At 40.0% G+C, this 12,172-nt stretch overlaps 1 protein-coding gene across 5 annotated transcripts in view; it reads left to right on the top strand.

Moving 5' to 3' along the window:
* The window catches only part of UBN2 (ubinuclein 2), a 94,208-nt gene that overhangs the window by 46,655 nt on the left and 35,381 nt on the right, over positions 1-12,172 (top strand). For all 5 annotated transcript variants that reach the window (XM_075010581.1, XM_075010553.1, XM_075010572.1 and 2 more), the window contains 3 exons: positions 1,093-1,236; positions 9,159-9,209; positions 11,306-11,348. In XM_075010581.1, the coding sequence (XP_074866682.1) occupies positions 1,093-1,236; positions 9,159-9,209; positions 11,306-11,348 (238 nt within the window). The remainder of the gene's footprint in view (positions 1-1,092; positions 1,237-9,158; positions 9,210-11,305; positions 11,349-12,172) is intronic.

The raw sequence follows: 12,172 nt of genomic DNA, 5'->3' as shown, positions 1-12,172 counted from the left end.
ATCCACATCTCCAGTATGATCTTCAGAGCATTTTTGTGGCTATCCCCACCTGTGAATGCAGATATCTATGGATACAAAGCAGATACCTGCAGATTTTCGGGCACTATTGATTAGATCTTTGCCAATCTACCTGTATGGCCAATACATCACAGACTAACCTAGAGAGGCTACATCTGGGGTCAAGAAGGGAGTTTGGGTTTCGCCCCGTTCATGCAGTCCGTCTGCCCTAAAGCTGAGTGTCAAATGCTTTAGTACTGCGGCGTCCAATACGCTGTCTGTTCGCCATGTGTTGAACCAGACAGCGTAAAGTGGCGAATGTTGATCGTTAGAGCTTATGCTTGTTAGAGCCGCACACATGCAGTGCATGCCGTGCACTCTTTCCACCACTTGGTGGGACAAGCATGGCGGCAGACGTGGCTCTTCCTACAGCTGGCTTAGGCTGCAGACGGCTCGGGTGGCTGATGTGCCTTGGGGCAGCGCAATTTGCTCCAGCAGTGGCTCTGGTGAGTCACCGGGAATGCGGGGGTAGGATGCCTGGCTGTGAGGGTAGAGGGTAGGGATCCTGTGGGAGAGGAGTATGTGGAGATCAGTTCCATTGCTTTTGGACACAATGCTTTAGTAAGAATAAAAAGACAAGATGTCTGCCCAGATGAGCATGTGGTTTAAGTAGACAGTGTACTGTGATGTAGAATGTGGTGTATCAGAATTTTTAGGCATTCTCTGTTGTAAGAAGAAATTAGAACATTGAAAAATAAGGTGAGGGAGAATATTCCACCTGAAGGCACGTCCCATAAAAAGGGACATGGATTAAAGAGTGTGAGTGCACAGATGGTGGAGGGTGTTTAGTTATAACAGCTTCAGGGAATTAAAAGGAGAGTGCAGTGGTGGGTCATCACTGTCACAGTGTCTCTCTTACATATTAGTGCCTTTCATACGCAAGTGGACTGAGACTCTTGAGCTCTTTTCACCACAGAAGCCAATGAACAGCCCATTACGTAGTGACAAAACTTCCATTCTTCAGTCTTTCCACTGAGCATTCAGATTAACCTCAGTTCATGCAAGGCTTCTCTCTCTCTCTCTCTCTCTCTGTAGGGCTTTGCTGTGTAACCTTGTCAAGATCAAGCTGGGATGCTATGAGTTAGAGCCAAATAGAAGTCAATCTCCAGAGGATTACCTCAAGACCTTTATGGAGACAGAGGTGAAACCCCTCTGGCCTAAAGGCTGGATGCAGGCTAGGTAAGATATTTGCTTAATATCTCCAATTGCCACTATATAACAGCTTCTTGAGTTTCACTTAGAATGACATGCTGCTACAGAGTGTTGGTATAAAGGGACGCTGTCATAATTTTAAAATACCTTTAAATATCCTATCACTGATAACATGTTAGGTAATTTAAACTGAAAATTTAAAAACATCTGTAATCAAAAAAGAGGCCCATTCAATTACATAATTCAAAGGCAGATAGTTGAAAACTGACAAGTTTTTAAAGTGCTTATACTAGAAGTCTTAAGCAAATAATAAGATGGGTGAACTAGAGCGCCATGTATTAAATTAGGATATTCATTCAATAAGCATCACAGAAACTTCATGGAATGAGGGTAATCAATTGTACACAGTAATGCAAGTGTACATTATGTATTGGAAGGACAGAACAGGTTGTGCTGGTTGGAGAACGGAACCTTATGTTAAAGAAAACATAGAATCAAATGAGAGCAATATTAAATGAATGAAATCGTGCCTTAGAATCACTATGGATAGTAATTCCATGCTCTAAAAGTAAGAATATAGGAGTAGTGATGTATTATCAGCTGCCTGACCTGAGTGGTAATAGTTGCTGCAAATGCTCAGGGAGACTACAGAGGATATTAAAATTAAAAACTCAGTGGTCTCAACTAGCCCCCTTTTGACTGGGTAAATGTCACCTTAGGGCAGGACTCAAAGAAAGTTTCTTGGTACCTTAAGTTACTGCTTCTTGGAATAGGTGGTCATGGAACCCACAAGAGGAAAGACAATTCTTGATTTAGGTTATGTGCATACAATGAGAAATTCAAATTTAAAGCAGTTAGCTCGATATTACGACGTCACTGTCTTCATTGTCAAAAGTGGTTGGGTGTAGCATCCAGTTCGAATTTAAAAGTTTTAATGAAGGCTAGTGTGGAAGTGCCATGTCTTTGAATCAAATTCCTTAGTCTCCAGAGGTGTCCCATATGTATCCCACAATGCCCCACAGTGCTCCACTCTGGTTGCTTCTGTCTCTGCTGCTCTCCAGGTGGGCAGGAATTAGGTAACAGGAAGACCGCAGTTTGAATTTGGCACCAGCAAGCCTGTGGCTGTGTGGTCATGCTTATCTGAGAGGCTAAGAAATGTCTTTCTTTGTTATCAGAGCTGTGAGCGCATCTACCCATTAAAAAGAGCCCTAACACGGAGTTCAAGGTTCTGCCTCTGCTAGCTGAGCGCTTGTTTTTGTTTTTGTTTTCCTCCTCTGCACTGGTGCCAGCCCCTGCCCTGCTGTACCACGTGGCAGCTAGACTGTTGTGGGATTGTGCTTGTATGAGAGGCCGAGAAACAACTTTTTGGTGGTTTACATTTGTGCAGGCTTCACCCCCCGCTCCCCTCCCCACAGACACCATGCAGTCAGGGTCTTTCCTATGCCCAACCACACCCTGGGGGTAGGTCCCGACCCAATAAAAGGACGTGCCTGCTGTTCACTGTGGATCATGCTGTCAGGCAGCACCATGTGCTGGCTTGCGTACGGTGAGGGCACCAAGAGCAGGAAAGATTTTCAGGTGCTGGCTGTTGCCCGGGGGAAGTATCCCCTGGTGGCTAAGATTTTCGGGGGCTTGCAGCAGCCACCGAGGGTAGCTATCTCAACTGGCCCTCGAGCCATGAACTGCCCTCCTTGCCCCCACCAAAAAAAAATGATGATTTTCAGGGACCATGTCAACTTGCCTGTTCATCCTCTGATCCACCCAACCCCAATAGGATGAGGGGGTCTGGCACCTAACAGTCAGAGATGGCCCCCTACCAGTTGAGCAACACTACTTGTTAAAATTTGGTGAGCCTCTCCACCATGTTGGACAACTCCCTAGTGCAGTGGGAAGCCCAAAATCTTTTCTCTAATCTTTTCTGAAGTCTTTCTTCAAACTTTGGCCCCCATAACACAGGGCAGAGTGAGTGGAGGGCCAGCTGAGAAGACACAGACTTCTGGGTGATCCCAGGGCACAGAAGCTGTGTAATGGACTGGGAAGCCAAAAACCCTGCCTCACAATCTGTTTTTTCAAAAGCTTTACTATCGTCCTCTTTCTTCAAGCTTTCCATTATTCCTATATAATTTTCAGGTATCATATGTAATCAAGGGGGGTGAACAGTGGCTGGAGGGCCAGTTGAGAAGACTCAGACATCTGCTGCTTTTTGTAAAATCTTTGATAATTCAGTTATAGCTACAGTTACAAAAAGCAATTCAGTTGTATCAGCAAGAGATTTCAATTAATTTGGAGATCTTTGTTGGTGCCCTACTTTTCCTTCCTATCTTCCTCCTGGAAGAATGGCTGTTTCCTTTCCAGAGTAGGGGAATGAGGGCAATGCAGTGTGGAAAGAGGACATCACATACTCACAACTACTTGTGGGGCATTTTTTTCTGACGCTGCATCAGCAAAAATACCCAGAATGCTACAGGGATGAGGGAACTGTGGGACAGGTTCCCATAATGCACTGCCGCCAACAGTTGATGTTTGGCGATTGTGTGTGGCAGCAATAAGCAGACTTTGTGGGGAGGTGAGGGCACTCAAATTCGAGTTTATAAAACCCAGTGTTACAAAATCAATTTTAATAAATTTGAATTAATGTCTTAGTGTATACGTAGCCTTAGTCCTAAGTGGAGCCCAGGATCTGGTTGAAGAAGTCAATATAACTGGACCACTTGGTAATACTGACCATCTTATCATTAAATTTAATATCAATATAGCAGGAGAAAATATCCCAGCAGCCCAACACCATAGCATTTAATTTGCAAAATGGAAATGACACAAAAATGAGGTAAGTTAAATAAAAATTAAAAGGTAGAGTGTCAAAAGTGAAATTCCTGAAAGCTGTATGGGAACTTTTTAAAGACATTATAGTAGAAGCTCATTTTAAATATATACCCCACATTTAAAAAACACAAAAAGAGAACCAAAAAGTGCTGTGATGGCTAAACAGCAACAGAGCATGCAGAGCATGATCCAAAGCACGTATTTTGTGGGGAAGGATAAGAGATGACCAGGTAATTGCTGGGGAAACCTTTCCTGTTATGGTGTGGGTGATACAAGAGGTGGAGCTGTCTGTAATGTCTGACAAGTTTGACATGTGACTTGATTATGACTTTATGTTCAGTGCTTTGATACTATAGCAAGAATGCACAAAACATTTTATTAATAATCCTTTATACTTCTGTTTCTAAACTGTCCCCTGCTAGTGCACTTTCTCTGATGTGCAATGACATAGAGCACAATAGTTTCTTAATCTTGTTAAAATTTAAATAAGTGTATGATGGTTGGGGTTGAATGGACTAAGAAATTAATAGTAAAAAAAGGTATGTTTTGTTGATTTAAGGATATTTGTATACTTTGAAATGTGTTGAGAATTTAACATTTATAATGCTCTAACTTTTCAATGTCATCTACTTTTGTTTAATAAGTCTGATTCTCCCCATAATTTTCTTCAGCTATAAACATCTTTAACAATTTTAAAGATGTTAAAATAAGTATCAATGTTATCTATCAACATTATTTTTAAAAATTAATTCTGCTATTCCTGAACATAATAGTTGCAGTAGTAAAAGGTGGATCATGTCAAAGTTTTGATGAAACTGAGTAGGAGGGAGAGATCATCTGTAGTCAAAAGGCAATACTACTTATCACTGAAATAAATAACCAACCATCTAACCGTAGCACAAGCTTACAACCTGTCTGCCTTTGCATAAGTAGCCAGTGTAAAGAATACAAGGGAGGGCGTAATGGTTTTTTTAAACTAGTGAGTACATGTAGCTATTAGAGAGAAACTTTCATGTTCACATGAGTATATTTATTTTTTATTAATGTATTTCTGTAGTGCTGTAAATATATCTGTCCCTTTGCACTCTAAGGGGATGTCTAGACTTATGGGCAGGTGGGGAAAGGGGGAGTTTGACACACCACGATTGATCTTCAGTAGATCAATTTTTGACGTGTTAGAGAAGACATGGCAAAATCAATGTCTTGGGGCTTGGCTGTCAACCCTGGTACTCTACACTGCCACATGGCGTAAGGGACGTCAGCACCAGCCTGAAGAGCCCTGATCTACACCAGGTAACAAAGTCCATCCTGATTCTTTGATTCTAGCTACACTAGTGGAGTGGCTAGAATGGCATATCTGGGATTGACTTTGATCCCTAGTGTAGACCAGACCTAAGATAGACAAGATACAGGACAATAAGGTAGGAGAGGATCAGGAGAGATTATTGGTGAGGGAAATGAAGTGTCTGAATGCTATTGTAATGTCATTCTAGGATAAATTAAAGTGAAGCCTGGGCATACTTGTCAGTAGCAAACATACCACATCTGGCACATGGCTTTCAGTGGGAGGAATGTGTGAAAAGTATCTTCAAGATTTTTAATCTTATTACTTGAAGACAAGTGGTCTCAACAATTGGGGCAACAAGGGAAAAGAGTAGTCTTATCTAAATTAATTCTGCCCAAAACCAAGATTTTTTTAATCACAGTTAAGGACTCTGAAGTTTTATGTATCCATCTGGTAATTACATGACAGAAAAATGACTTTCTGGTCTTCAGAACAAGACACACCATAACTATATATCTGCAAACTGATGCAATTGTAATCTGCCTTTAGAGGCTATTTTACCAAGAGAACTCATGTATACTGAAAACTATGGAGAGCGTGTGGCATATGTCAGGGATGTATCCTATTAAATCAGACATCAAAGTTTTCCATCACTGTTAGATGTGACTAGCACTCTACTCGGGTAGTTTCAGAACACATCAGCAACGTTTTAGTCATTAAGCAGCCTACTTCGTCACAGCAAAATTGCTGAGAGAGTTGTTAACATATGACGTTGCTCTAATACCAGCAAGGTTCTCAGAATCATGATTTTAACTTCAGAAAAATAATGGGCCAATCTACCCAGGTTGTCATTAATTTTAAATTATCTATGAACCTGAATAACCAGAATGGAGTTTTCACAGTAGTCATAATGGTGAAATTAGTTTGGCTAGTTAACAGTCATTTCAGTGTCACATGATACTTTCATGAAGAGGAAGTGAACCTCGGTGTGTAAGGGTGACTAACAATCATCATTAATATTGTTGATGATAATACCAAATCCACACTTTATTAATTCAACCTGACTGGCTAAGGCAATGGTTATGGTTCTTAATGGTGAGTCTTAATGAGCCCAGAAGAGCACAGGCATCCTCAGGTTCCCAGCATGTATGCAGGGGAAAAAAAACAGTGCAATCAGAGGCTGCAAAAAGGCCAGCCTTATCTAAAAAGAAAACATACTTGACTATAAGAACTACTAGTAGATATGAGATTAACTGCATGTCATGGTGTACCTGTCTTAAGGATAAGGAACATTTCTTGTTCTGTCCTATCTTTAACAAATTCCATATATAAGAAGTAATCTGACTTCAGGCTGCTTCTCTGCCCAAGCTGTTTCAGCTCCCCTGGATGGACCCATGATTGTCTCTGAGCACAAAACAACCAAGTTGATAAGCGTAAAGTAGTCTTAAAGCCCCTGACCATAGATGACGGTAGCAGTTGCCAAACTGATTCCTTCCAACTCTACTACAAGGACAAGTTGGGCATTCCCTTAAACCAGTAGGCAGGAGATAATTCATAAATTTGAGAGGCTATGGAGGAATGAAGATACTCTGGTGTGGCATTGTGCCTGTATTTAAATATGTCATAATGTAGGTCAGCATAATGACCAAAATATCAAAAATAGGAAAGATCCAGTGACAGATATGGTAGACTTTATGGAAATGTACTTGTATTTCTATCCAAAAATCTGTTTTCTAAGCATTAATAAGTACCCCTGGGAAATAGGTGGTGTCCATATTTTATTGATGGGAAACTGAAGCGTGGAACAATTAAGTGACTTGTCAAAGATTCTGCAGAAAGACCATGAGATGGGGCAACAACATAAGTCTCTGTATTCTTATTCCACTCCGGGTTTATATTTCATTGATGTGCATGTGTATGGATGAAATGCTTTGGGATCCTTCAGGATGAAAGGCATTATACAAATGTAAAATACTTTTGATAAACATTCAGTTTATTGATAGGGATTTTTTTTCTTCAACTGGAAAACAGTTGATTTTTTTTGTTTCTCCCCTGCAGGAAGTGTGTATTTCCATTATTGTGAAGCTTTCATCTTTCTTGGAAGGAATTTTGTAGTTAGCTTTTGCCGAGTGTTCTGTTACAGTTGTGGGAGCTGCAGCCTGTGCAAATCCATATAATTGGAAGTGCTTAGTTACTTTGAGAGTCTTAAACTGAAAAGTCTCATTATCTTAAGCTTTCATACATGCTCAAAAAATTTTTATATTAACAGGGTTTTTTGTTGCTGTCATTTAGAATTTATGGTGCTCAATCATTTGTCTCTAATTTCAGTTTCCTTGATATAGACCCATTATTTCATGTCTTGAGAACCTTATAATTTCCACCCCAGATTTCAGGCTGAGTGTGGATGGTGTGGGTCTCAGTTGAGGAAAGGATCTCAAGGTAAAGAAGAGGCACAGGGAGAAGATAGAGGAGAGGTAGAACTGTTTGAAGAAGATAATAGTAATAAATAAGGAGAATAAAATAAAATAAACTCATAGAAGAGGAAGTTCATGTTCTCTCTGGATTTTCTTTAGTGACAGTCAGAGCTTAGGAGCAAGAACACCGTGGGGTGGGTGTGAAACAAGGATGCAGATAGGTGAAATGGATGGCAGTAAAAGGTATTATTGGACTGGAGAGAAACCATGAGAATATAATCTAAAGAATTAACAATGGAATTGAGAGGTGGGAGGTTTGGTGGTGTAATGAAAAGATACCTGGGAGAGTTTTCTTATGGGATTGACAAAATCCTTCTCTTGGACCTGCATGAGTGCTTCATGCTGCAGTGCCTCTTACGTATTTGGAAACATGTTTTTCTGCTGTGGTGCACCATTACAGGGTGCAACCAATGGTGGAAGCCTTTCAGAACTAGGTAAAATGCTGGGTGAGTTGCCTGATGGTGGAAGAAGTACAGAAGAATGCTGTGTGCTAGCGTAAAGGTACCATTAAAGCCCTGATGCCTAAACTGGGAGGTGCAGTCAGGAAACTTTGGTAAGGAGCTATGATTCACCTCTGTAGCAGCTCTATCCATGGTAGTAGCAACAGTGGAAATTCTGTTGCAGACCGAATGTGGGTATGTTTACCACCATATTGTCCAACCCATCTCAGATCAGGATCTGAGGACAAGGTAATAATGCCCAAACCTTCTTGCACTAAAACATCTGCTGCTATCATTCGTAGGTCTGTATTGTTGACTCCATTGGTGAATTTTTGGGCATTTCAAAGAAGCCTTAGGGATGTCATCTGTAGTTGGGGCTTTTTTTACTTTTTTGGGCGGGGGGCATTCTATACATGATGCTGAGGTTGGGACCTAGCTTGTCTTCTGGATTCTGTTTTCCTCCTCCTTCATGGTGAGGAAACTATGATGCGTAGACCCTTGGAGTGCTAGCAGTTAGTTTAAATTAAGGACTGTGGGGTTGCCAACACCATTATAGTGCGGTGAAATATCAATGGCATTTTTTGTTTTTTATGCAGCATGGAGAACCTTGTCAAGAGGAGAGGAACATTTAAAATACTGGGTGCTTGTAGCCCATTGAAGGAAATACTTGTTTGGATTGCTTCATGCCTGCTCACTAGCTATTTTTACTGAGTGTGAATTGTAATCTGTTTTGCAGCATTCTTCTGTTTATAGTTGATTTTTTTAACCATATCAAGACAGTGGTACAGAGAAAATGTTTGCTTGGTGGGGACAGGTAAACATATGGTCTGTCTGGAAACCCAGTGGTAGATGAGCTGCTGGTGACCATATCATGGTTGCTCATATAGAATCACTGTATGTCTTTCTCTTTCTCCCTCTCTCTTTCAGGATGCTCTTTAAAGAAAGCCGGAGTGTTCACAATCATCTCACTTCTGCTCCGTGAGTACACAGCTGTCACCTGCTGGTATTTCTGCCTTGTGTTTCAGTTGTCTGGGTAGCTGTGGTGAGCTGCATGTGTTGCTCTGTTCTTTAGTAGTTCAGATGGATTATGGCTTATTTTCACTGCTTCTGCCTCCTGTGGATTTTTCTTTTTTGGCTTGAGGAGCTTTAGAATAAACCCAGATCTTTTTTTTTTTTTAACAGTGATTTAACTTTCTGGCCTACCACTTGGGTGGTTTTGAGGCCCTGTGCTTTGTGTAATTCAAGCATGAAATGGTTAAATATTAATACTGGTATAATGCCTTTCATTCAAGGATTTCAAAGGGAATTACAAATCTTAAACTTCACAAAACCCTTGGCAAATAAGTTTTGTAGCATGGGGCATTTCACACTTCCTCTTTGCTCCACAAAAACACATCTCCTAAGATACCACTCTGGTTTGAGTGAAATGCTACTTTCCCTAGCCCTCAAACACTGCTGCTTTTGCCACCTCTATTCAGCCAGAATTGGGATAGTTATTTGTAGCATTAACGCAAAGTAAATTGTAAGTCCTACAATAAACAAAACATAACAAATCTTTGATAAGATTACAGATAGTAACAGCAGAACTGACCAATGGCCCATCAAGTATGGTACCCTTTTTCAAGCATGGCTATTCTGAAATGCTTCAGAGAAAAACATTAAAACACTATGGTGCACTAAAATATTTAATCCCATGATGAAATGGAAGGGCAAATTTGGATTTATGGAGGAGGGCGCAGGTGAGAGTGTTACACTGTCTATACTAGACACAGAAGTTGACTGCCAATATGCAGTTATAACTGCACCGGTTGCATAGCTGTAGATGACTTATCAGAGGTCAACTTCAATGTCTGTCCATACGGAAGAAGGTCAACAGGAGTGTTTCTCCCGTTGACCTTCCTTAATCCTTGCTGCTCCCAGGGAGTTCCAGAGTCGACTTTGACCCCACAGAGCTCTGTTTTGTGCATGTGCAAAACAAAACCCTGGAAGATTCACCCTGAGTGGGTCAGTCTTCCACAGTAGTGTAGACATAGCCTCAGACTTTGAAGCTGAGGATTGCTAGTTATTTAAGTTGGTAAAACAGCAGCTGCTATTCGTATCCATTTAAATATTTAAACTCTCCTGCATCCTGCTAAACTGGTTGCCTAAATAATATGGGAGTTCCAAAAGTTAGCTTATAAAATGGCAAAATGTCCATAATTAGACAGGAATTCAAAACACCAAAATACCATAGGTTGTTCTCAAATCGAACAGCAGCATATGAGCCACTTTTATGTACGTATTTCATTTATTGTTTCAGACGTTATAGGCTTCAGTGATCATGTGAAAGAATGGAAACTGCTACAAGCATTTGAGAGCTTTGTTCAGAATATCACCAGATTAAATTATCACTAGGATGTGTAGACTGTCGCCATCCAATCTACAAATGTTCAAACTAAATGTACAAATGTTCAAACTAAACCTATGCCAAAAACAATAAGATATACGTATGTATATTATGTCAGTACTTTTAGTGATATCAGCGGTAACTTACCCAATACCATCCTTACTGTACATCCTTAGTGTACTACACTGCACTGTGAGGCAGACTGTACACTAGTGAATTACTTGGCTCACCTGTGTAACACCACAGGCTTTCAGCTGTGGGTATAACTATCACATATCACTCCAATTGCAGAAAGCTAGAGTGGCTACCAAGAAGGCAAACACAGTTGTGCCTGAAATAGGCTGTATATATGAGTTTACATTAGACAGCATAGTCTCTATAAATAGGAATAAAAATATTTTGTCTATTCTCTTCTGCAAAATGAAACAGACACTTTTAACTTGGATAGTCAGCAAATGTATCAGATTTATCGAAGGAAGCATGACAAGGCATGATGTTCGCACCATGATCTAATTGCTTCCTGCTTTTTGCCTTTCTTCTCATCTTTAAAGGTACTTGAAACAAAAGTTACAATTTAAACTGGGAGAAGAAACAGTCTTCTGTAGTCCTGTGAACTTATTTTGATAACCTCTTCTAGAGTAAGAATGACTAATCCTCCTTTTCTCTTGATGTCTCTCTCCTGCATTAGGGCAAAGAAGAAGGTGATTCTGGCACCTAAGCCCAAAGTGAAGGTAAATATTGGAACCACCCATACAAATGTTCAGGAAAGGATGTTTAATGATGTGCATATTAAAAATTTTCCTTTTTCCACAGCTAAATCACTACAGTTGATTGAAAATTTTATGGTCGTTCAAAAATGCTGACTGTGTGAAATCAAAATGTTTCATGGGAACATAGATTTTCTTGAAATTTTGGATAGAAAATTAAACCTAATATTAGTCAAAGTTTTGTTTCAGTTTATATTAATTATATGACAAAAGTCAGTTTTCTGACATAAGATATACGTGAAAGTCAAAACAAAGTAAGAATGAAATGTCTAATTTTCAGTAAGAGCAAATTGAAATATTTTAGAATGTTTCATTTCGCACAAAAAAGTCAACTTTTCATCCTAATTTAGGATTGAACCACATTTTGGAATCTCTTTCTGTAGGTTAGAAATTCCATTTTTTGATCAGCACTTTTCAATCACTCATTTGATCTAGGCTCTTTGAGTGGACTCATTTGGTAACCTCCCAAAAAGTGCATAGGTAGATTTTAAAAAATCTGCATCCTGTTCATTGTGACCTCTGCAGTGTTTGGTTTTGTGGTTCTTTTGGCAAGGAGGATACATAGCAGAATCCTCAAATTGCATGATGGGATCTTTGTTCACATGCTAAACCATTTAGCATGATTATTTTGCTAATGATCCTGTTTTATATCAAATGAAAATAATTGGTTAGATATTTCAAACAGCACTTAATTGCATGTGGTGGCACCACGTGCATTTGCCCACAATGGAGACCAGTGACATAGGTTTTAATGTGAGTAACATACCATTTGGCTTTATTGTAATTTT

This window comes from Carettochelys insculpta, chromosome 1 (genome assembly GCF_033958435.1).
Source record: "Carettochelys insculpta isolate YL-2023 chromosome 1, ASM3395843v1, whole genome shotgun sequence".
Lineage (NCBI taxonomy): Eukaryota > Metazoa > Chordata > Testudines > Carettochelyidae > Carettochelys > Carettochelys insculpta.
This window is presented reverse-complemented; position numbering and strand designations above follow the sequence as displayed.